The following is a 25,796-nucleotide window of genomic DNA, read 5'->3' as shown; positions in this document are numbered from 1 at the left end:
CCGGGGGTTTTCCCGCAGCGTTTTTTTTGCTGTGGGACGCTGTGTTAGGCCTTATCCTTATAGTGTGATGTACAGTATATTGAGATGGTAAAGAGGAGCTCTCACCTCCTGGGGCAGGTGCGGTTTAATACACTGCTAGAGAGCTGACAGTGGGATGATTTCAGCGCACTTTCAGCTTTCCCATTCTATGCCCCCGGTGAGGAGCTATCAGTCCGTAGCTCTTCACTGTCAGAAAGGCGTTTCTGACAGTCAGTCCGGAACACCCTTCCTCACAGCAGCGCCTATAGCGCTGTACTGTGAGAGCGCTATAGGCGCTCAGCGTCATCGCTGGCTGGTAAGCAACGACCCCTCTCACAGTACAGCGCTATAGACGCTACCGTAAGGAAGGGCGTTCCTGACTGACTGTCATAACGCACTTCTGACGATGAAGATCTACGGTACCGGCACAGAACTTGAAAGCCAATAGTGCGCTGAATTCAGCGCACTGTTGGCTTTCTAGCGGTGTATTAAACCTCATGTGCCCCAGATGGTGAAAGGTCTGGATTAGGCACAACAGCGAGATGCAGCTAAAAAAACATTGTGGGAAAAAATTGCAGTGAATCCCAATATATTTTTTTCCACAGTGTTTTTCATTGAGCTTTTGTCCCCAGCACTCCGTTGTCCCCGCCTGTGTCTGTTAGATACAGGATTTCCAGAAATGAGACCTAATTGGTTTCAGTGGTCCCATGAGGTGCAGGACTCCCAGCATGGAGGCACCGGCGCGAGACTGAATGGACACTGGCAGTGGACAATTGAGCAACAGGAACGGGTGAAGGCGCTTTTTATTTTTTATTTTACACCTCCCTCCCAGCACATGGGTCGCTCCAATTCCTGGACAAATCTTTAAAGGGTTTATGCATCTTTGTAATATTGATGGTCTGTCCTTGGGATAGACCATCAATATTACATCTGTGATGACAGAACAGCCAGGACCTCTGCAGATCAGCTGTTCCAGGACAGCGCGGCTATAGGTAATGGTAACATTTCTAGGAGCCACGCTGTTCACTTTCCATACAGAGTGTAGCAATAGGTTTAGGTAGTGCAGTGTTGCACATCGTATGGCAGGTGAGCAGCATGGCTCCTGATATGTTATTACCTTCAACCGCCCTGTCTTGGTATTGCTGGTTTGCAGGGATCCTGATGGTGGGCCCCTAGAAATAATTCCACTGGTGGGCCCTAGACACCCCAGTCCGACACTGGTGACATAACATTTCTAATCTCTGGTCAGTTGTTTGTAAGGACTGCGGTACCAGGGCTGCTTTCACCATTGGGCCAATTGTGCATTTGTGCCGGGCCCTATGGTAGCAGGGGGCCCCATTGGAACAGCGGGACAATCCTGCATATGCTGTCCCACCATTCCAGACTGCCCCAGTTGTATACAATAATGAAGCAGGGAGACATCCGACTTCTGTCCATGTTATCCCCACTCCTATCTCATGATACATGTATCAGTTCTGAAACTACAGGTTTGGGGTCGGAGGGAATCCTGTCCTTCAGCAAAGTAAGGGCAGAAACATACCATCCTCTGGATCAATTGTACCATTAAAAGGGTTGGCCACTTTCAGACCAATATTGAGAGACCCCTGAATGGAATACCGAATGCATTGACAAGCGGGGAGCTTATGAAAGCACACGGACCCCATAAACTATAATGGGGTCTGTGTATTTTCTGCGTGGTGTCCACAAGAATCATGTGGAGAGGAAAGTAGTTCATGAATTACTAGGTAATGGACTGCATGTGAGCAGAACTACTAAGAGCTAGTTCACACAGAGTCTTTTGGCAGTGGATTTTGAAGCAGAATCCGCCTCAAAATCCGCTGCCAAAAATGGCTCTCATTGACTTCAATGGGAGCCGCTCACTTCTTTTTTCCACTAGCTAGTAGCAGAAAAAATAAGCCACATTCCCCTTCTTCCCGCGGATTCCACGGCTGAAGCAGCCACGGTGCCCGCGGCGCAAGGCTCTGGCCCATTCATTTGGGCCTAATCCGGAGCAGAATGCCGCAACAGGCTACCGGTGCACGGCCCATCATCCTGTTGCAGCTAGCCGCGACGGAATATTCACACGCGGAATTCATGTAACTCCGTGTGAACTAGCTACGTCATGCTCCTGAATGGAGAGGTGCGGCATGTGTCCTCATGGAATGGTGCGGCATGTGTCCTCATGGAATGGTGCGGCATGTGTCCTCATTCAGTTTCTGATGCCGTTTGTGAAGCTATAGGTGAGGATCGTAAAGGAAGGAAATATATAAAGGACAAACCTCATCTGCACAGGAGCAAAGTAGTTGTTACTGCCCTAAAACTGAGGATTCACCGATCATCCCTACCAAAACGTACTGTACATTACCCATCATACCCAAGCCATACCCTGCGTAGATATGACAGCGGAGTGTGCATACCCTTGGTTGGCTGAGGTTGTTCATCATCCATATCAAGGAACTGGATTTCAATGCCCAACCTATTAGGTAGGTACAAGAACCGAAACAGAATTGTTTTGCAACTTCATTGAAGAAACGTCCACCATGAAGAAACAGTGCGGATCCCTACCTGGACACATAGCGTGCCGTGTCATCAATGCTTGCGGGGGTTGTTTTTTTTTGCATTGTCACTTCTTGTCTCCCTTTGAGGACTACAAAAGGCCTCTGTTGGTAAGAGCATGAGACCTGATCCAGATGGAGAATGACTAAGGCTACATTCACATCTGCGATTCACAGGGATTGTGGAAAATTCCCGGATGAAAGAGTCCAGCAAGTCTGGTAAGTATTTGTTCAGTGTAAGGCTAGCGCGCAGCCAAAGATCGCTATTCCGTCCAGCGACTCCTTCACTCAACCCGAGGTTGCCGCAACCATCACAAAAATGTAAAACAATGTTCAACTTATTTGCAACTAAACCCCTCAGGGTCGCAGCGCAACTCCCTTCACTAACATGAGTGACCTGGTGATCTTTGTTTGCAAAATGGGAATCGTGGCCATAGTTCCTGTGTGGCCCTAGCCTAAAATACTGGACACCTGATGAATCCCATTACAGGTATGTGACCTCCAATGGACCAGAACAACAGACAGGTCAACGCTAGTGTGACTCTAGTGTAATATTGTGAGGCTCACTGGGCCGTGTCATAGATGGAACACTAAGTGGCCGATGATGTCATAAAGAGCCCTGACTGCCGGATGGGCATTATACAGTTAAATCAGTCACGTATATAGCCGTATACAGCAGCACATGGCAGTTAACCCAGCTGTGTAATGGGAGGCCACGTGTATTCACAGTTGGATGAGGGTGGGCATTAGGCTAAGGATGGTGGACTTTTATTATTACAATCTGTGGGGTCCGCCGGTGTCCATGGGTAAGGGTTGTTTTAGCGGCCGGCTCTCCCTTGTTTGGATCCTCCAGTAGACCTGAATGATGGAGATCCGAGCGCAGATATGAACTTACCTTACCCATAGCATTGAAAATGGAGTATATTGCCATAATGGGATGAACAGCTTCACTCCACCTACATGACAAAGAGATGGAGTCCATGTATGAGGGCCACTGGGGGGACATTATACTGTGTGAGGGTCACTGGGGGACATTATACTGTGTGAGGGCCACTGGGGGGACATTATACTGTGTGAGGGCCACTGGGGGGACATTATACTGTGTGAGGGTCACTGGGGGGACATTATACTGTGTGAGGGCCACTGGGGGGACATTATACTGTGTGAGGGCCACTGGGGGGACATTATACTGTGTGAGGGTCACTGGGGGGACATTATACTGTGTGAGGGCCACTGGGGGACATTATACTGTGTGAGGGTCACTGAAGGGACATTATACTGTGTGAGGGCCACTGGGGGGACATTATACTGTGTGAGGGCCACTGGGGGTGACATTACACTGTGTGAGGGCCACTGGGGGGCATTATACTGTGTGAGGGCCACTGGAGGGGGGCATTATACTGTGTGAGGGCCACTGGGGGGCATTATACTGTGTGAGAGCCACTGGAGGGGGGCAATATACTGTGTGAGGGCCACTGGGGGGGACATTATACTGTGTGAGGGCCACTGGAGGGGGACATTATACTGTGTGAGGGCCACTGGGGGGACATTATACTGTGTGAGGGCCACTGGGGGTGACATTACACTGTGTGAGGGCCACTGGGGGGCATTATACTGTTTGAGGGCCACTGAAGGGACATTATACTGTGTGAGGGCCACTGGGGGGACACTATACTGTGTGTGGGCCACTGGGGGGGACATTATACTGTGTGAGGGCCACTGGGGGGCACAATATACTGTGTGAGGGCCACAGGGGGGCATTATACTGTTTGAGGGCCACTGGGGGGACATTATACTGTGTGAGGGCCAGTGGGAGGGACATTATACTGTGTGAGGGCCACTGGGGGGCATTATACTGAGTGAGGGCCACTGGGGGGGACATTATACTGTGTGAGGGCCACTGGGGGGACATTATACTGTGTGAGGGCCACTGGGGGTGACATTATACTGTGTGAGGGCCACTTGGGGGGACATTATACTGTGTGAGGGCCACTGGGGGTGACATTATACTGTGTGAGGGCCACGGGGGGGGCATTATACTGTGTGAGGGCTACTGGGGGGGACATTATACTGTGTGAGGGCCACTGGGGGGGACATTATACTGTGTGAGGGCCACTGGGGGGGCATTATACTGTGTGAGGGGCACATTATACTGTGTGAGGGCCACTGGGGGTGACATTATACTGTGTGAGGGCCACTGGGGGGGGACATTATACTGTGTGAGGGCCACTGGGGGGACATTATACTGTTTGAGGGCCAGTGGGGGGGGGCATTATACTGTGTGAGGGCCACTGAGGGGATATTATACTGTGTGAGGGCCACGGGGGGGGGGCATTATACTGTGTGAGGGCTACTGGGGGGGACATTATACTGTGTGAGGGCCACTGGGGGGGACATTATACTGTGTGAGGGCCACTGGGGGGGACATTATACTGTGTGAGGGCCACTGGGGGGCATTATACTGTTTGAGGGCCACTGAAGGGACATTATACTGTGTGAGGGCCACTGGGGGGACACTATACTGTGTGTGGGCCACTGGGGGGGACATTATACTGTGTGAGGGCCACTGGGGGGCACAATATACTGTGTGAGGGCCACAGGGGGGCATTATACTGTTTGAGGGCCACTGGGGGGACATTATACTGTGTGAGGGCCAGTGGGAGGGACATTATACTGTGTGAGGGCCACTGGGGGGCATTATACTGAGTGAGGGCCACTGGGGGGGACATTATACTGTGTGAGGGCCACTGGGGGGACATTATACTGTGTGAGGGCCACTGGGGGTGACATTATACTGTGTGAGGGCCACTTGGGGGGACATTATACTGTGTGAGGGCCACTGGGGGTGACATTATACTGTGTGAGGGCCACGGGGGGGGGGCATTATACTGTGTGAGGGCTACTGGGGGGGACATTATACTGTGTGAGGGCCACTGGGGGGGACATTATACTGTGTGAGGGCCACTGGGGGGGCATTATACTGTGTGAGGGGCACATTATACTGTGTGAGGGCCATTGGGGGTGACATTATACTGTGTGAGGGCCACTGGGGGGGGACATTATACTGTGTGAGGGCCACTGGGGGGACATTATACTGTTTGAGGGCCAGTGGGGGGGGGGGCATTATACTGTGTGAGGGCCACTGAGGGGATATTATACTGTGTGAGGGCCACGGGGGGGGGGGGCATTATACTGTGTGAGGGCTACTGGGGGGGACATTATACTGTGTGAGGGCCACTGGGGGGGACATTATACTGTGTGAGGGCCACTGGGGGGGACATTATACTGTGTGAGGGCCACTGGGGGGGCATTATACTGTGTGAGGGGCACATTATACTGTGTGAGAGCCACTGGGGGTGACATTATACTGTGTGAGGGCCACTGGGGGGGGGGACATTATACTGTGTGAGGGCCACTGGGGGGACATTATACTGTTTGAGGGCCAGTGGGGGGGGGGCATTATACTGTGTGAGGGCCGCTGAGGGGATATTATACTGTGTGAGGGCCACTGGGGGGACATTATACTGTTTGAGGGCCAGTGGGGGGGGGCATTATACTGTGTGAGGGCCACTGAGGGGATATTATACTGTGTGAGGGCCACTGGGGGGGACATTATACTGTGTGAGGGCCACTGGGGGGGACATTATACTGTGTGAGGACCACTGAGGGGATATTATACTGTGTGAAGGCCACTGGGGGGACATTATACTGTTTGAGGGCCACTGTGGGGGGGACATTATACTGTTTGAGGGTCACTGGCGTGGCATTATACTGTGTGAGGGCCACTGGGGGGACATTATACTGTGTGAGGGCCACTGGGGGGGCATTATACTGCAGGGGGCTACAAAGGGACTGTGTGGGATTGGCCAAAGGTGCAATATATTGTATGATAAGTTGCTGCAGCGCCCTCACTGTGTCACAGATTTTTTCTTCACTTTTGTTGTCTCAATCTTGGGAGATAAGTAAACATTCACTGTTACTGCTACAACAACGAATATAACGCAGGTGTGAACGTAGCCAGCTGTGGCTGTGATCAAATTAAAAATACAATGTATGTCTATATAACACGTGACTCAGTAACCTCACATTTGTGTTCACTGCTCATCACCAATAACTGTCAGGATGGCCGAGCGGTCTAAGGCGCTGCGTTCAGGTCGCAGTCTCCCCTGGAGGCGTGGGTTCGAATCCCACTTCTGACAATATCTTTTCTCTTTCTCATATTTGTTTTCTTTTACATCTTGAAGTAATGCGTTATTGTGTTGTCACCCATTATATCAGTTACGTCTTTCTACTAAACCGTCTGGTCTGAACACCACACTTCAGAGCTAGAGCGGATTGTGTCGTCATTTCCGGTCGGCTGTGCCTTGGCGGGAGAGTGCAGTATGAGGTGCCGGTGATGTCTGTGTGTAGTCGCGGCCTCTCTCCTCAGCTATGACTGACGCTGCACCGCTAGCCCGGCTAGAGCTGGGGGCGCTACACTCGGCTGCCCGGGAGACTCTGCACCTCTTACCGTGTCAGATACAGAGACATGGCGCCGCCAAGGTCAGCGAGTACTTCAGCCCTGCCATAAAGGAGACCCCTGGAGGTGAGTGTTACCCGGGGGGTGAGGAGTAACGCTGGGGTATTAGTAGAGGCGTAAAGCAGATGGTGTTTATGTATTCATTTCCTCCAGTGCTGTAAAATGACTGACCGCCATATGCCTCTGCTGTCCGCACACTTGGGCAGTGTTCACACTACTGATTCCTATATCACTAGCGCATGGTCTCCTTTTTGATGGATCAGAACCGTCTCCATTTCTACAGATCCGACTTTCCTACTGAAACTCATTGGGAACATCAAAAAATTGCCTCGCTGGTTTTGACTTGACCGTGAAAAAAAAACCGCCGATATTCAGCGCGGTGACATCACGTTCTTACTAGCGCTGCATCGCCATTGTCCGCGCCTTATGTGACTGTAGCCTAGAAGCGTTATTCACATATCAAAAACAACTGTAACGCCCGATTTTGGAGCCCAATTTGGGGACATTCATGTTTCTGGTTTTTCATGGTCTGTTTTAAAGGACTGTCAAAAAAAAACAAAAAAACGTTTTATATTTGTCCGTTTTCACAGATCCCTAACTTAGGGGGAGTTTACACAGGCAAAAGAGGAGGCAGATTTTGGCGCGGAATCCACCTCAAATCACCTCAAGAGGTTTGTTCCCGCTCACGGAAAAAAGAAGTGAGCTGTCCTTTCTTGGGGAAATTGCTGCTTCGTGTCAAGACAATCCCTCATTTAATTTGGGTCTACTCCAGAGCGGGAAGCCGCGACTGTCACATTTTGGTCCTGATCTGACGCACTTCCCGCGACCAAAATACACGGTCACTAGTCCTTAAAGGGGTTGTCCCCATACGGTAAAGTCTACAGGACCGGATGCGCTGCTGGATGTGGCAGGACTGGTGACGGTCGATGCTGCCAGTCACATAAATGGGGAGCACAATGGCTACCTTGTCTCTACCATTGAAGCGCCAACGACCACCAGTCCTGCCCACACCCAGCATGGCCATGCTGAGGAGCAATGTGGAGCACCAGACAGGCGCTGCAGAATTTACTTTATGGGGCAACCCCTTCAAGTCTATGAAAGATCTGTGAAAACGGACGTGCCTCTGCGGCCAACAATTGGGGTATTCAAACAATTTTTTTATTTGCAGAGAAAATCGGGTGACAAAGCCCACCCCACAGCTGTAAAGGGGGGTTGTCCGGCTCATAGTTTAGTTCTATGTTTCAATATAGACTCTGGGTGCTGTAAAAATATAAAAAAGTGGCGCTGACTTGATGCTGCCCAGAGTCCACCGCTACCAGTCTCTGCATGTAAAATGTGCTATTAGCCAATCACTTTGTGCAGACGCACGTATCTAATCCTCCCCTGTGTGGTATTGTGTGAAGAAACGTGTATCTAATCCTATGGCATGTACAGCTGTGTGCAGACGCGGGTATCTAATCCTACAGCATGTGGTACTGTGTGCAGACATGCATATCTAATCCTCGGTTGTGTGGTACTGTGTGCAGACGCATGTATCTAATCCTCCCCTGTGTGGTATTGTGTGAAGAGGCGTGTATCTAATCCTATGGCATGTACAGCTGTGTGCAGACGCGCGTATCTAATCCTACGGCATGTGGTACTGTGTGCAGACGTGCATAGCAAATCCTCTGGCATGTGGTACTATGTGCAGACGCATGTATCCAATCCCCCGGCGTATGGTACTGTGTGCAGACACATGTATCTAATCCTTCAGTGTGTGAAACTGTGTGCAGAAGTGCGTATTTAATCCTCTGGTGTGTGGGACTGTGTGCAGACGTGTGTATCTAATCCCCCGGCGTGTGGTACTGTGTGCAGACGCGTGTATCTAATCCTTCGGCATGTGGAACCGTGTGCAGATGCACGTATCTAATCCTTTAGTGTGTGAAACTGTGCGCAGAAGCGCATATTTAATCCTCTGGCGTGTGATACTGTGTGCTGATCTGTGTATCTAATCCTCTGATGCGTGTATCTCAGTTTGGATATCAGTGTTGTATTGTGCATGTGGAGTGACCGTGTGTATTGCAGTTGGAATACGAGTGAAAGACTTGCAGGTTTGAATTGGCTAAGGGGGGGGGGGGCACTGTGTTTGGAATGCTGTATCAGCAACGGTACGTGCGAGTGAGTTGGAGTCTTTTCTTAAACCTTCCCGGATACCTGAAGTATCTCTGTACCAAATTTGGTGAAGATCAGTATAGTCGTTTGGTTGCGCATAGAGAACAGACAGACAAGAATTCATCTATATATAATATATATATTATATTATATTATATACATATACACAGCACCCCGTGTATGTCAGAAATAAATTATTATTATTATAATCCCTTTAAAAGCCAGAGTAAGGTTTGTTATATCCTGTGGATTGCAGCACTGATGTGTCACATACTGAACCTCACTGTTTCTTAATAGGGAAAGAAGTGTCCTTCAGGGGCAGAATGCTCAAGGGGCAAGAAGTCACAGTGCCAGCAGGGTATATGGGCGTTGTCCTGAAGGAAGATCATAAACCATGTTCTGAGGAGGAGGTAAGATAACACTGTCCCCACACCACCACCACCACCGCGACATCCAGAAGCCAGCCGTTACACTTCACACTATTTCTTCAGACTCCACCATATTGGATAAAGGTTCTGTTCACCTCTAAGAGATTCCTTCCTATTTTTGATAGGAAATACAGCACAGCATTCAGATCTGCTGTTCCTGTCAACTTTATGCACACCCTGGCAGAACTCTAAGGGTATTATGGTATCAAGAAGTTGCCCCCTTTCCAAAGAATAGGGGTAGCTTGCTGACCAGATGGTTTGACTGGGGTGTGTGGCATACCCTTTCTCATTCCTGTTCGGTGCCCGTCTTATGACAGATCTGTTACTTCACTTTCACTTTTTTTTTCCTGCTTCCACGATAAAACGTAAAACCTGCTGAAAGTGTGAATAGAGCCTTACCTTCCACTGACATAAAAGGATCAGCCATATTGAAGTCCAGTATCCTTCCTGCCACCTATTTCCTTGGCTATAGATTCCTATAATCTGTCATTTCTATTCTTCTGACGTTCAGATCATGGATTTTTTGCATTGTAACTGATACGAACTCTGTGATCCTGGAATTCTTCTGACTTTTATGGTTTCTTTCCAGGATCGTAGTTTAAATGTCAGATCCACCTTTCAGTCATTCACACAGTGGAATTTGGAGAGTCCGCCGTCTGCAGATGACGTGTTAGTTATGTCCCTGGCATGGCCGAAAATTGCTTCTGCGGTAAGAACCAAATCGCCTCATTCTGCTACCGGATCTGTCGCTTGGTCTTTTACATGGCAGATGGAGCTTCTAACTACAACTACACTGGAAAAGGTGTAACAAGTAGGAAATAATCTCAGAACACAAAGGGATTATTTCTCTTTTCAGCTGGTGTCAGTGTATTTTCAGTACTATCATATAGACAAGATATTTGTTAGTGAGGTTTTCTCGCATTAGATATTGAGGATGGGTAATAAATGTCTAGAGACCCCATTACTAGTGCAAGTCAACAACATCCTGCGGCTACATTTAGTGTACATGGGGATGGGAATCAGCCGTACGCTATACGCAACTGTCAGACCCAATGGGGCACATTTATTAAAGGGATTCTACCATTAAAACCTCTTTTTTTGTGGATAAGACGTCGGAATAGCCTTTAGAAAGGCTATTCGTCTCTTACCTTTAGATGTGATCTCCGCAGTTCCTTAGAAATACCGTTTTTTACTGGTATGTAAATTAGTTCTCTCACAGTGAGGGGGCGCGGGCCCCAGCGCTGAAAATGCGATGGGGGCGTCCCCACTGCTGCTCGAGAACACGATCCTGCGACGCCTCTATCTTCAGCTGGATCCTCCCCTTCTCTGTCGTCTTCCTCCTGCGTCACCTCCGACGCCTGTGGAGTTGGCTCTGCCAGTGAGACACCAGCAGAGCCGAGTGCAAATGCCGGCCGGTGGCCAGTTTTGGGAGGCCGCTCCTGCATTGAACTTCAAGAGTAAGAGTGGCCTCCCAAAAATGGCCGCCGGCTGGTATGCGCAGAGCCAACTGCACAGGCATCGGAGGTAACACAGGAGGAAGACAACAGAGAAGGGGAGGATCCAGCCGAAGATAGAGGCGTCACAGGATCGTGTTCTCAAGCAGCAATGGGGACGCCCCCTTTGCATTTTCAGCACTGGGGCCCGCCCCCATTGCTGCCAGAGAGCTAATTTACATACCGGTAAAAACCGGTATTTCTAAGGAACGGTGCGGCGGCGATCACATTAAAGGTAAGAGACGAATAGCCTTTCTAAAGGCTATTCCGACATCTTATCCACAAAAAAAAGAGGTTTTAATGGTAGAATCCCTTTAAGCTACTTGTGCCTTTTTTGGCATACATTGCAAATTTTTTAGGTCTTTTTCTGCCAAAAAAAAACTCTCATGAAGTATTTCCGCCTTTTTTCTAGATAATCCACTGCTCTTGTCACTTGCTTTTTGGTGAGAAAGGGGGGGGCATGGCCTACATGGGCAGTGTAAAAGAGACCATCAGGTTAGCAAGAATAGGGGAGCAAGTGCGTCTTTTTGAACCAAAATGGCGCAACTAAACTAACATGAGCACAACATTTAAGAAGATGAGACAAAATAATAAATAAGCACCAGAGGAAAACTAGTCTAAAAAAAAAAAAAAAAACACCTGCAAAATGTATGGCCACACAAAGGGCAGATGATAAATCACCCCCATACACTCTCACTAGAGCAGCAGCACATGCAGAGGGACCGGACACAGCGTCTGTATCTCACATAAAGCCTCTGTGCACTTAACCTCTCTACAGTTCTGGACTGATCCTGCTCAGGGCTTGAACAAAGTCCACACCAAGATGAAGATATGTCCAGGGACACTGTCACTTTAAACAGCTCCAACTCTGCTGAAAAAATCCTTTTCTGGACTTGTAGTCGGAGCCCAGTGTCTCACCTTTTGCTGTGATTGACATTCTCAGCTTCACAGTTGTCTGTAGGGAAATCTGGTAAACCCGGCCCCGCCACAGAATCAATTACAGGCTGATCTCAGCATTTCTTCACGGGTCTGCGAGTACAAATGTATATTTGTACTCCTATTAAGGGCTCCTAGAAACACGGTTATTGGTTTGGGAGGCATTTTAGACCAGAGATTTCTCAATAGCCTAACATTCACATGCTGTCGACACGTCTGGATTTATTGAACATGCTGATGTATTTTATTTTACAGATTCACGCACCTGTCGAATAAAGGTGGAGACGCCTGTTTGGTACAAGAGAACCAGGTTATAATGTATTGTTCAAGGTCCGCAGTGTTACACGTCTGTATCATACACTCTGTATATAACCATACTATGTGCCTCGCGTGATGGATATCCGTGTGCATTTCTGTCTACAACAAATTTTTAATTAAAAAGAAAAATAGGAAATTAAATTGCATATTGATATGCCGTTATTTTTCCTGTACAGTGATATGTTGGGAGTGCAGGTCCCTTCCTTGTGTCACATACACAGCTTATGGCCCTCAGCAGGATCGGCATTCACATTGCAAAACTACCATAAGGAAGAAATGTGACCACTTTGTATGAATTTGTAAAGCGAAGTATACTGTGCTGACAGAAGTGATCCGTCCTTGTGGGAGATCACTATGTCTTCTCATTATTACACAGTGAGTTCCATAGGCACGGCACCATGGTCAGTCTTGGATGCTCCTTGTATCCCTTGTCCTCTGCCTGTGGTGACCACAAAACATGAGGCATGCAGACTGGGCTATAGGAATCGGGCTTAAAGGGTTACCAAGTCCCGCCCCCAAACTAAACTTGCCACCTATGACACATACTGGAATCACACCACATAATACAAAGAATCTTTCTCCATTTTATTTCTGTAAGAAACCAAATCTGCATAAGACGGTCTCCGACGAGGAAAATACTGTAATGTCATCATGAGTGAACAAATCTGAGCTATCAGGTGAGGAAAATCACTTGTGTGTGATTAAGACTACACCCATCTGATAACATCAGACACCGTATTAAAAAACCAAAGATAATAAATAATAGTGATAGATGGAATAGGCTCCAGTCTCTTATTAAAATGCTTTATACAGCCGCTATGAAACACTGCTATGTACATAATGTTACATGGATTTCTAGTGTTCAGTCTGCTGCCAAATTTCCCTGAACAGCAACAGAAGTGGCCGATCACTGGGACAGTCGTCTTGTCCATTGTATTCCTGGAATGTTCCTCCGTATAACCTTTGCATCGCCCGCTCAGCGCCATCTCTTACCAGATCCCGGTTCAGGCTGCTGTGCATAAGCTTGCATATAAAATGTCAGCACCTTACCGCCATGTTCTCGTGTATTGCTCAATGGTGCACTGAAGTGTAAAGAAGGCAAGACCCCTGCCTAAAACATGGATGGGTCATCCTATCAGTTAGTTGTGCTTTGGAGAAGCCTTTTCCTATGTCCGTGCCTTCACTGCCTCCATTGTCCTCTGCCCGTGGTGACCACACAATTCATTTGCCATTACGGATTATACTCAGTACGACTTTACACTAAAACCTGCTGCTTCTGCATAACTTCAAGGAAATACAGACGTGTTCATTAGACGTGAAGTAGTCACTAGAGTTAACCTGTTCCGAGTGTCTCTGCAGCATCGTCCATCAGTTGTTTGCACAGCCCATCCGTCAGTCTACCACTTTCCTCTTTTGCTCCAGTCTTTCGGAGTAAAGTGCAGACATTTTGAGTCTATCCTAAGAATCCTTTTCAGCATGGCTCTTTCATGACCTTCCACAATGTCTTCTGAGAGTGTCAGGATATACTGCCCCTGAAAACAAAACATGGCCATTGTCATATGGAGAAATGCTAGGCTACTAATCCTTTATTAGAAGATTTCAATGAAAGAGTCACAATGTGCCATCAGAAAGTCATCTTCACATGTGTATATACGGCTAAAGCCTTGGTGTTTGGTTAATTTTAAGCTGAACAATCTAATGTGTTTGCAGTAACAATAATGGCCAAAAACGGGCTCAACCTTTTTATTTCTGCGGCAAATCCACACTTGGTATTCCTCCAGTCAAAGCAGCTAAATCCATGTGCTGGATATATTCCAGATGCAATCTGTGGCAAGAAACGTCATGCCACTTTTGTTGACACAGATTTCAAAGCCACGACTGTGTGAACTACCATGCGGATTACTCATTAAAATAGACGTCTTGTGCAGTGCGTAGATTTAGGCAGAAAATCTGCCCCAAAATCCACATTATAATTCTGCCATATGAGTCTATTAGGTACACAAAAACCTCGCAAAAACTGCGTGGCGTTATATATCCTCATTACAATATCAAAAGCAGCCCTATACATGAACCAATAGGGGGACAGACTGTACAAGGCAAGCCTCAAATGACCAGGTGTCCTAAAGCGGTTATTCAAAGCGAACAAAAAGTAAAATGCGCCCCCATAGTACCTGCACGTGTTCTAAGGAAAGAGATGTGGCAGATAGACAAGTCACTATAATAGTTACCTTATAGTAATTGATGAGGTTCAGATACTGTAATGTAGAAATGACGTCTTCCTTCTTAATACTGGTGATCTCACTGATGTCACTGAAGGGATAAACACAATATAAGTACGTGTGCACGTCAGAAAGCTCATTTGTGTCTTAGGTTATGGAAGTGTGTATTGTTACTGTGACCCATTCCAATGATACAACACTGAGGCAGATTTGGTCTCACAGTACAAACCTAGACTAGACATCCTTCACAGTGGCAGATACTGGATGAAAAATCTGGCTGATCTTTACACTCTTTTTTCTAGGGGGTCAGCACCTCTAAGGGTAAGTTCACATGGGGTCTTTTGGATCGGAGGCCGCCTCAAGTTCTGATCCAAAAACCGAGTAGCTGCGACTGAAAGCCGGCGCACTGCACCAGCATCCAGCCGCGCACTCTGCTCCGGATTAGGCCTAGTCCGGAGGAGGAAGTGTCTTCAGGCCGAATCATGAGGCGACTGAAGAATGAGCACTTTGCTTCTTTTTTCCGGGAGTCGTTTTTTCATTCTTCCGTTGATTTCAATGGGAGCCGTCTGTTATGAGGCGGATATGGCCTCAAAACCCTGACCAAAAAACTCTGTGTGAACTTACCCTTACAGTGCTAACATCTGGAAAAATCTAAACTTGTCACTTTTAGCTCTGCCTCCTTCCAGGCCAAGGCAAAAAAATATTAATGTGGGACCAGTGTTTATTTATTTTAAGGCTCAGGCCACTTTGTTTTATGGCACCAGAAGCTTCTGCTACATCTGCCTTGATGACGTTTTGCCTCCCTCATCATAGTATTTTCTAGCTTACTTAATGGTGATCTGTGGTCTTTCCCCGGTTTCAGTCTTCAGGTCCATAAGAATCTCTAAAATCGTCTGAGACCAATAACTTCGGTAGGAAAGAAGCCCCAAGTCTGAAAGCGGCTTTTCAGGAGTGCCGGTCTTCCCCTCCACTTTAGACAGTTCATAACCTATTCAGAAGTAACAAGAGTCGTGAGGGACATGAGAGGATTGGAAGGAAGACACGTGCGGCTTAAACGCAGACTTACTGAATTCTATAAGAAGTTTGCCATATCCTCTTCTTTGATAAGGTGGTAGTGTCAGGATACAAGCAACATTATAATCCTCCGTTGATTCTTTCTCCTGCACATGAAGAGATTAATAACAGGATTATTCTGAATCTCATTTTATTACAGGAGCTGGAGAGTTAAAAAAAAAAAAAAAAGTCATTGTACATCAATTAAAGTGGAAGTTCCACCATCACCTCCACCAACTCCATCTCTACATCCTTCAATCGCTGCAGCTCCACTGATTACTGCAAAGTTGGAACTTTCTCTAGTCCCCACCATACCTGAGCAATCAATGTCGATAGTTTCATCAATATGCTAATTAGGTTCTCTACTGTCAGTTGATTGAAGCAAAGTCTGAGACTGCCCACCTGACAGTAGAGAGTCTGCTTAGCATATTGTTTGGACACATTTGGTCCACCCCTCTGCTTGCAGATCCCTCCTAAGTGCCACTGCGTGCCACATCTCACCTAATGACTATATTGTTAGAACAGGCGCTTCCTTAGTGCACTCACTCGCTTAGGGCCTTTTCACATGGTGGTGATCAAGTCTACAAAACATGGTCCATGGCTCATGTGAACTGCAGACTCACACATGACTTATGACACTCACACAAGCTGTGGATGGCCTATGAATGCAACTGTCATATGTGCCATGCTTCTTGGTCCAAACACAGCCATCTGAATGGGCGCTTTGCTACAAATTACAACTGCATTGGCATTTACTGATTTCAGTTCATTTTTGTATTAAGATTTGTAATAAAAGAGAGGGTTTCCCCACATGCACGGATAGTAATTCCCTAATATATGCCACCAATGTCTTATTGACAAAGGCCCAAGAATTCTGATCATGACAAAACAAACTGGCAGTGCTAAGAAAGCTATATACCAATAGCAGCAGGTACACCAAGATCATCTTATCCTGGATATCCTGATTGTTGGAGCTCCAATAAGGAAACTGGATTTCTGATTTGATCCATTTTAATGGAGCAGGAGCTTGTGCCTGTGTGTTGCTACTTCTTTCAATTCTACGGGACTGCTGGTGACAGAGTGTATACTAGGCTTCCTTTTGGCAGTCCCATAGAAATGAATAGAGCAGCAGTTTTAATGTAGAATCCTGCTCTATTTCAATGGAGGGACTCGTGCCTCAGTTCAGTCCCAGCAGTCCGGCGCCTATCAGCTACTTATTATACTACTGTATACTACTAGAGATGAGTGAATATACTCGATCGAATAGCTCCTGTTGCAAAAACACTTTGGGGCTTTGAATTTTTAGTGCCCCTCCCACCTTCCCTGGCGCCGGGAGCTATGTGACGGAGGTATTCGATCGAGTATATTCGCTCATCTCTATATACTACCGCCAGGCTTCTCTTTAGCAGTCCCATAAAAATGAATGGAGCAGCAGTGCTACTGCAAGTCTCCTGCTCTTTCACCTGGTGCCCCAGCTCCCATGATCGATGAAGGTCCCGGCAGTCTTGCGCCTATCAGCTACTTCTCAGGTGTCTTGTGGATAGGGAATACGTTTAACATTTGGTTTAAAGCCTCTGCTAATCCTTACATTTATCTGGTTTTAAAGGCACCATGACAAATCCGTTTTACCTAGATTCTAATAATCTGTTTGCAGTTAGTACTGTCCATTCATTGTCTGACATTGCGTTTCTTTAAAAAAGGGAACTCACCTTTGAAAAGTAGCCGACAATGTGAAAGCCCTTAGAGTCATACTCCGTCATAATGTAAAAGAGAAAGGGATCTGTGTCATAGTATAAGGTCTTGTGGTCCAAAAAGCATTTTGCCAAAAGGCAAAGATTCTGAGAGTAACTCTGAAAAAAAGAGAAAGATACGAGAAGTCAATAACAAAAAGAGGGGAAAAATAGAAATATCATCAATTACTACATACAGCCCATAACAGCAGACAGGAGCCATGTCTATTTACTGAGCTATACCCTATTCATTCTTTTCCATATGTGTTATTTTTTTTTTTTTAATGCAGCGAGAAAAACCAAAATCCTGTACCTTATTCTTGCGTCCATCTATTTCAAAGAATGAGATGGTCCCTTTCCTGTAGATTTCATTTCCTGGGGGATGTCGTAAGTTACATTTCGTCTGTAAACAATGGAGAGATAAAAGAAAATCACCGTGTTATACTAGTAGCCTCGTGAATAGGAGATTGCCTGCAATAGCACAACATGGCCACTACACAGTGTACAGCGCTGTCTGCAGGGTAACAATGATCACTACATGCCTTGCAGACACACAAGTGGAATACGTTAACTAACACTGAACAATATTGGCAAAATAAAGCAGTGAAATCCATCAGAGCCCCCCTGAACTGAAATTTCTGGAGCATCTTACGTACCAGATGTCTTTGCAGACATTTAAGACTCTTTAGATACTTGAGGCAGAATTCACATAGGTAGAGTACAGGTAACACAGTTAACTCTTGTGGGTATGGTGAGAAGTACCAAGGCTTAAGCCGATGACGGCCCAGTTCTATGCACTCTATGTTCTTCATGCGAGTAATGATGTCATCATGGCTTCGGTCAGACACCAAGCTGCCGGTCATTCGAGGTGCAGAAGGAATTCCATCAGAGCTGTCCTGTGAATCCTGAACATAGTAGAGATGAAAGTTAGAGGCACTTGGTCTTTCCTAATACAGGAGGCAAGTTCTCATCTGTATACACATCAGTTCTCTAGGCCTTACCTCATCTGCACTAAGGCAGTTAGATTTCCGCTTGCGTCCAGGAGGTACAGCGGGTGCACTTGGCCTGCGGGCTGCTCCATTCTAGACAAGTAACAGCATAGAAATATATATCATTGCTGTTTACTAGAACAGATAAGCATACAAGTCATGTGGAGATTGTGTTCAAATGGAGCACCAGCTCTATTCAAGTCTATGGGACTGCTGGATTCAGTAAAGGGCTGTACCTGGCAGTCTCCTAAAGATGAAAGGAAATGACTGACGCTACATTCAAGTGAACAGCACCCCTGCTCTTGTTGACAGGGGGGTCCCACTGGTCAGACCCCAGTTAAGGGCATATCTTGAATCAGTAACTTGTAACAGTATTATAAATTAGGTGTGCCACTGGGAAAAGCACGGACTGTCTATACACTGTACCAAGCACACCCCAGACAAGGAAAAGGACATTTGGCAATACAAATATTTACATAGATTTCCTTATGTATTATAGCAAGTCTATTACCTGTGGGAATACAGAGGCTTGTGTGGTTTCGGGTGCTGGTGGAACTGGTGTTGCTGGTGATACAACTTCTACTTTCCGCTTCTGCTGGAAGCAAAGTGACAAACAAAGATGTTGTGAAAAAACGATATGTGACAAAATACATTGTATGGAGAACACTGAAGGCAGGGGGAACAGACAGGAATGGAAGTAGGGGAGACAAAATCTTACTGGAACAGGGAGAGATTTTCCTCCTCCCGCAGGGGCTGCAGCTGGAGGTAGAATGAGTTCAGGAATCTTCCTCTGTGGAAAAGGAATGACACAGGCTTATAACCCCCTGCCCACTATTGTGGGAGGGCCAGATTTATGGCTTGTACCTTACTGTTACCATGTGCTATGGGACAGACACTTATAACATTTCATTGTGCTGGGGACAGGAATCTAGATAGAATCTGCCTGTGTCATTAGGTTGTACAACAGATACCTCCATGTACTGTTGTCACTCGTCTGGGTTACAGGTAAGAGTGTCAGGGCAGCCACTGGGAACCAGGCACATACACTAAAATGCTAGGGCTCCATTAAAGGGAACCTGTTACCCTGGATGAAGAGTAGCCGAGCACATTGGTACTTAGTGTTGTGGAAAGATTCAGCATAACTAATAGTGGATATATCATATAGATAACCGTCAGCTGAACACTTGTTCAAGGCGACGGATATTCTCCCAACCCACTATACATGTTCACCCTCGCCAAGTATACATGTGTTGTCACGAAGGAGTGGGAAGTAAGCTGCTACAAGATGCCTATGGCGGTTGCTTAACCTCCTTGAAGGAAAGATAACACATATGTGAATACAACATGTCTAATCCTTCTTTACACTAACATTTGCCACCAGGGACAGTGAAGCCACGCCCACAGGGTCAACAGACCCTCATCTAATGTGTATGGCCACCTAAAGTAATAGGACAAACTAGAATCACAAGCTCACAATGAGCAAGGATTTCTACAAACAAACATGGCAGGTTCTCTTTAAAGGGTTTGAAAACTGTGGCCCAAAGCTATACTTGGTTATGTGTGTGCTCTTGCCACGTGTCACAAAGTAGATGTGGCTGTTACATAGATGATTGTCTGGTAAATAAAGCTTAAAGGGGTATTCCTACGTCGCATACTCACCAGTCTTCGCTGATGTAAAATCTTCTGTCTTCCTGCTTTGTTGCGCCATTGGTGGGCGGGGTTACATATGCAAAGCCAAGCGGCGAGATGCCGCTGGCCCTGTGTGCACGCTCATAGACCAGTCTAGCCTTCACAATGCGAATACAGACCCGGCATCCGCTGTAATAGAGAGGCAGATGCCGGGGAGGGTTAGACGCCAGCACAGATGCCTGCAACATCGCTATGCTTCTGCCCTGCATGAAGCCAGCAGCGGCAGGAGCGATGCTGTTATTCCACTCCTCCCCCCCCCCCCCTCCCCGGAATAGTAGCATCGCTCCTGCCACTGCTGGCTTCATGCAGGGCAGAAGCATAGCGATGTTGCTGGCATCTGTGCCGGCGGCTACACTCCCCGGCATCTGCCTCTCTATTACAGCGGATGCCGGGTCTGTATTGGCGGTCCCTTCCCCCCAAAGGGTAAACTACCCCCCCTCCAGGCTCGCTCCCGTGCACTTAGCCCCTCCTCCCACCCCCCTCAGAGCAGCAGATACATCACTTGACTTATGACCAGATAAGTCAAGGGATGTGTCCAAAAAAAAAAAAATGAATAAAGTAAGATAGTGGACAAACAAAGCAGTTTTGCTGAAGCAGTGTATTTAGGAAAAGTCTTACATTCACATTAATAAGCGGTATAGATAGGATCCTTGTGATGGGACAACCCCTTTAATCACTGTATAATGAAATAACATACAACTTTCTAATACACTTAGTTACTTTTCCTCACCGGTTCAAGATCTCTGCTTGCTGTCAGGGAAAGGGGAACTTCTTGTTTACATCCAGAGGCTGAGAACACGTCCTGATCAGGTCATGTGAAATATAAAGTATATTAGAAAGCTCTACAACTATTCATTACGCAATGGATTAAGCTTTACCAATATAAGACTGGCCAAGCTGTTCATATGAAAACATGGTATATCTAGAATACTTGATCTGCTACATTGAAATATCATTACTTACATTACTATTATACTTCGAACATTAAAATGATTTATACAACAAGGGGCTGTACAAGATTTTTTATTAATTTTTTTTAAACATTGCTGCTTTTCAAAAAAATAAATAAAAAATATAATAATAATAATAATGATAATAATAATAATAATACTACTACACCCATACATGTGGACATATGTGTGGTATGGGAGAATTTATTATACAGATAACTCAAAGATAAGCGTGACACTGTTTCTGGAAGCAAGCAGCAGAGCAAGCAACCCCTTGGAATAAGCAGTGCTATTCTGAAGCGATCTACTAACACGACAACTTTAAAGTCTAGCTGCAATGACTGACATTTAAAGGGGTAAATATTCCCATGTACATAATCATATCTATATTTGTAGATAATTAAAAGTTGAACAGTTTTGCAAATATAAGCAATTAAAAATTCTGCAGCGTTTTAAAGATTTTCTCTAACCACCTTAGTGGTGACAGACTGTTGTCTTGATCGGTTGCCAATGCAGAAACTTTCTATGGTCTGGGACTTGTCAGGAACCCGGCTATGATTTTCTTATTGTAGCCGGGTTATCAGGCAGGGACACTACATGTATGAGAAGATATCCAGGACACAATAAGGAAATCATGGCTGATTTTCTGTCCTTAGAAAGTTTCTGCATTCATGGTTGTATCCACTGGCACCCGATCAAGACAACAAGCCTGTGACTACAAGATACTTTGAGAATATCTTTAAAACTCTGTAAAATATTTAATTACTTATATTTGCAAAAATGTTTTATTTTTAATTATCTATAAATTTAAAAATAATTATATACATTGTCACGAGATGTCTAGAGTATATACTATAGGCAATGTGTAATATATATTTGGTGTGGAATGTATTCTCTAACCTGTTGTATACATCAATGTGTAGTTGGCTGATTAGGGTCTAGTGTGTTAGCACATTGTATGCAAATACCTCTAACTAGTGAGGACCAGTGAGGACAATGGGTGGAGATAATCTGATCGGTGTCCCCAAGAAGATGTTGGACAGTGCATTGTCCATAGTAGACAGGGAGTCTGCTCTCCTTGGTATAGGTGAGGGGGGAAGGATCTGTGACTCAGCCCTTCCCACCCACAGATATAGGATGTAACAGTCTTAGTATATAGTATGTAGTTAGCAGTTAGTATGTGTTAGCCGGCCTGTGCACAGCTCTGCAGAGAGCCAGGATTTAGTTACAGGACCAAGGAACCAAAGCTATCATTGGATTGTGACTTCCGTGGACTTATTGTTATTACGGTTGATGTGACCGCCGCCGGCTACTAACTTTGTGGATTACAATAAATTGCTGTTGTCTCCCGACCTCTTGCGTCCCTGTTGATTCAAGATATCCTCCGGAGGAAGGACATATACCTTTGCTCCGTGACATACATCATATACAATATCCCTTTCACACGAACATATAATGCGGCAGACACACACACATTATATATATAGCTCAACCGCCTGAAGTAAAGTCCTGCTTTGATGCAATCTGTAAGTGTTGCGTTTTTTTTTTTACTATTACATTACATAAAGTGGCATATAATGAGTTTACTTCAAGCAATGACCTGTTCTAAATGCCTCTTGCTATACACATATGGACACTGGGTTACTCACCACTTCCCTCTCTGGCGAGCTGGGTCTTGATCCAGAAAGTCCATTCTTTGTTGGAGTCTTAGCCTCTTTTTTAGGAAACTGAATCTTTTTCAAGTCTAAGCGATCATACGTGACCCATTCATCCAATCGCTTATTGACTAAAAGACAAATGACAGATTTAAGGATCTTGGCCGTCACCTTATATTTATCTAATCTGTATGGCCACCTTTATAAGTATTACAGCAGTAAGATAGATAAGGGCTGCCATTGAAAAACAAATTTGATATATTATGTACATATATTTTTTTCTTTAACTCAAGCATTGTTAAACAATAGAGCGTCTACTTACAGTCTATATAATGTACATAGAACAGTTTCTTTGCAGTCAGATCTTTCACGCTCAAGATTTCGGCTAGTGCTGAAAACAAATAGAAAGAGAAAAGTCATTACTTCAGTGCAATCCTATCAACCAAAAAAAAACATAACTCTTTTTGTTAACAGGTTTCAATAACTAAAGGCTAACTTGTTCTAGTCCAGCTTACTGTGCTACTTTATGTGGCTGGGCCCCCAGGATAATCCGTGAGGCTCCTTGTGAGTCCTTCACATCTGTCTCCCAATAGCTCAGGCACTTGTGTTACTTCCATGGCTTTGCTCCCATAACAAGGCATAATAGTAGAGATAAGCCATACAGATGTGAACACAGCCTATATACACTGCCTGGCCAAAAATAAAGTCACGAGTGTTAATATTTAGTTGGGCCACCATGAGCACGAATAACAGCACGCATCCCTCTCGGCATGGAGTCTATAATGTTCTGTAGTGTAGACTTTGATCCAATTCTTGAGTATCAGGGAGCCCAGGTTACGCAGATTTGTTAGGGGTGGTGAGTGACAGCGCAGGTTCCTTTCCAGTACATTCCAGTGTTTCGTGTGCTTCTCGTCGCACCCGGACACGACCATCACTCTGGAACAATGTGAAACGTGATTCATCTGACCACATGACCTTTCTCCACTGCTCTAGGGTCCAATCCTTGTGATCTCTTGCAAATGACAGGCGCCAACGTCTGTTGGTCTCTGTCACCAATGGCTTTCGTGTGGCGACACAACTGCTGAGACCCATTCCTTTGAGTTCTTGTCGCATTGTTCGCTCTGAAATGTGTCGCTCCATCGAGTTGAACATCTGTGTGAGCTCAAAGGTGGTTTTCCGGCGGTTATTCTTCACCAGTCGCTGTAGGGACCTACAACCTCGAGTTTCGAGTATATTCTTACGCCCACACTTTCCACGGTTGCAGGGGGGTTCTCCACCATCTCGCCATGCTCGTATGATACGCTGAACAGTTCTCTGTCCGATACCAGTTACTTCGGCTATCTCCTTGGTCGATTTGTTGGCCTCATGCAATCCAATGACTTGCCCCTTCTTGAAGGCACTAACATCTCTTCCTCTGGTAGCTCTTCCGTTGGTAGATATCGCTTCACACCTTTAATTATCATCTGCACTTGACAGGCTCAATTATATATATTCAAGAATATATGCAAATTCCTGTCATGAACAGTTCATAATTACATCAGGGGTGGAACGGTACATTGTTGTACAAGGCGACTTTTTTTTTGGCCAGGCAGTGTATAACAGCTCTCTATACCGGCATTGAGCAGGCATTGTACCTCCTGAATGACTACGCACTGAGCTTGAGGTGCTGTATGCGCCAGTTACCGTAAGATTTCAAATCCCATCCAAGATATCAATAAAATATTATAAGGACATTGCAATATTTTTCTAATATCAAAACCACTTACGCCACTCCACTTCATTGTCTTGGTTCTTGCGGAGGACGGGGAGTCGGCAACCTTCCACAATCTCTGCCTAAAATAAGTAAATAATAGCAGTGACTATAACTAATAGAACCACCAAACTCATACATATACTGTGTGTTACTCAATCATGGGCTTTAATCCCCCAACTCGCATGGTGTACATGTATGCGTTAAAGTTGGCGTCAGGTGACATAGCGTATAGTGTTTCTGTCCGACTTAGCCTAAATTTACACGGTGCAGATTTATTTCATTGATCTGTTATTGTTCTTACTTTGTTAAAATATGGACACAAATTCCTGAGCTTATCTGCTGCGTGTGAACATGTCCTACACAGGCTGTGGAGCCGCAGATATGGTGAATACCATTTTGTGTCTACAGATCCAATGCAGAGCTATGTGTCACCATGGCTACAGACCACAACTCCAGCAGCCTCAGCTGTGCCCCTTCCCCCTTTGTTATGGTCGGGAGATGTCACACTGTATTACATGTGCTGCTTATAGACACAGAGATAACCCGGGACAGGCCGCGGCCTGAAGCCAAGTGTGACCCAGCCCTCACACGTATACACTCCGTCACCGAAACCATCTTTACTATAGATAGATGTATGTATATACACAAGCGCACAGCATCATACCTCCGCCATGTTGCGTCGTCTACCTCTTCCTCCTGTACTCCCCGCTGGCTCCGCCTCTTCCTTTCTCTCCGGAGCTATTTCCTGCGCGCCTGAGAATAACGAAAAACATTCATATACAAAAGGACAATAAAGAGCTTGAAATGCCGCTAACGGCTAAGAAAAAGGCTTTGCTTGGTATTACCTCCACAACAGGCTTCATATAGACAGTAACCAATTTCATAAAGGGTCAGGCATTACGAAGGACAGCCTGAACGGGAAAAGGGGGCTTTCAACTGTAGGGCGCTCGGCTTGTTTTGGATTGCGCATGCGCAGCACCACTTGTCGTCTGCAGTGCCTGGGAAGCGGCTTGTGTAGAGCCGAGTGTCTGAGACACAGATTACATTACGTTTTTCTTTATTAATGTCCGAGTGCTGCACATGGTATATCACCTCCGTGATTGGCCGCCATGACATGCCCTCATACAGTAACGGTCCCTGTATACTACTAGACTCTCTATGGATTTATCACGATGTGTAGAGCCAAGGACAACCATATTAAATGTAATATTTAGAACATGTGAATAACAGATGTCTCCCCTTCTTTTTTTGTTTATATAAAACATGCAAAAAGCGTATAACCCTACGTGTCACTACCAAAACTATTTGGCTAAGGCTGGGTTCACACTACCGTAGGTGTC

General features: G+C 45.9%; 2 protein-coding genes and 1 non-coding gene across 4 annotated transcripts; 2 read left to right on the top strand and 1 right to left on the bottom strand.

The window, feature by feature from the left end:
* The first annotated feature begins 6,689 nt into the window (after positions 1-6,689).
* TRNAL-CAG (transfer RNA leucine (anticodon CAG)) lies at positions 6,690-6,772 on the top strand. Its single transcript has one exon. It is a non-coding gene; the product is annotated as a tRNA-Leu (tRNA).
* Positions 6,773-6,939: 167 nt separating this feature from the next.
* Positions 6,940-12,544, top strand: RNASEH2C (ribonuclease H2 subunit C). The gene is made up of 4 exons (XM_075280544.1): positions 6,940-7,158; positions 9,541-9,653; positions 10,261-10,380; positions 12,356-12,544. Exons 1-4 carry the CDS (start codon positions 7,005-7,007, stop codon positions 12,374-12,376), a joined length of 408 nt encoding a protein of 135 aa, XP_075136645.1. The 5' UTR covers positions 6,940-7,004; the 3' UTR covers positions 12,377-12,544.
* A 662-nt stretch (positions 12,545-13,206) lies between these two features.
* KAT5 (lysine acetyltransferase 5) lies at positions 13,207-25,159 on the bottom strand. Of its 2 annotated transcripts, none has more exons than XM_075281545.1 (15): positions 25,121-25,159; positions 24,470-24,536; positions 23,026-23,094; positions 22,698-22,834; positions 20,829-20,900; positions 19,128-19,199; positions 18,921-19,004; positions 18,422-18,502; positions 18,077-18,325; positions 17,734-17,823; positions 17,400-17,540; positions 15,704-15,797; positions 15,466-15,625; positions 14,647-14,728; positions 13,207-13,950 (listed from the first exon to the last, which is right to left on the bottom strand). In XM_075281545.1, exons 1-15 carry the CDS (start codon positions 25,127-25,129, stop codon positions 13,816-13,818), a joined length of 1,542 nt encoding a protein of 513 aa, XP_075137646.1. In that variant the 5' UTR covers positions 25,130-25,159; the 3' UTR covers positions 13,207-13,815. The 2 variants fall into 2 exon arrangements, with proteins under 2 accessions (XP_075137646.1, XP_075137647.1); XM_075281546.1 differs by having other exon boundaries at positions 18,921-19,001.
* Between the last annotated feature and the right edge of the window lie 637 nt (positions 25,160-25,796).

Source organism: Leptodactylus fuscus, chromosome 7 (assembly GCF_031893055.1).
Source record: "Leptodactylus fuscus isolate aLepFus1 chromosome 7, aLepFus1.hap2, whole genome shotgun sequence".
NCBI lineage: Eukaryota > Metazoa > Chordata > Amphibia > Anura > Leptodactylidae > Leptodactylus > Leptodactylus fuscus.
The sequence above is the reverse complement of the archived record's forward strand: the minus strand, read 5'-3'. Positions and strand labels throughout refer to the sequence as shown.

What these genes read in the sequence shown, in the direction of transcription:
- RNASEH2C (XM_075280544.1), top strand. Translation starts at nt 7,005, where the DNA reads ATGACTGACGCTGCACCGCTAGCCCGGCTAGAGCTGGGGGCGCTACAC. An exon ending in CATAAAGGAGACCCCTGGAG is followed by an intron (nt 7,159 to 9,540) that starts GTGAGTGTTACC and finishes GTTTCTTAATAG; the next exon opens with GGAAAGAAGTGTCCTTCAGG. An exon ending in GGCCGAAAATTGCTTCTGCG is followed by an intron (nt 10,381 to 12,355) that starts GTAAGAACCAAA and finishes TTTATTTTACAG; the next exon opens with ATTCACGCACCTGTCGAATA.
- KAT5 (XM_075281545.1), bottom strand. An exon ending in GAAAATCTCTCCCTGTTCCA is followed by an intron (nt 19,005 to 19,127) that starts GTAAGATTTTGT and finishes CTTTGCTTCCAG; the next exon opens with CAGAAGCGGAAAGTAGAAGT. An exon ending in AAGCCTCTGTATTCCCACAG is followed by an intron (nt 18,503 to 18,920) that starts GTAATAGACTTG and finishes TTACTTGTCTAG; the next exon opens with AATGGAGCAGCCCGCAGGCC.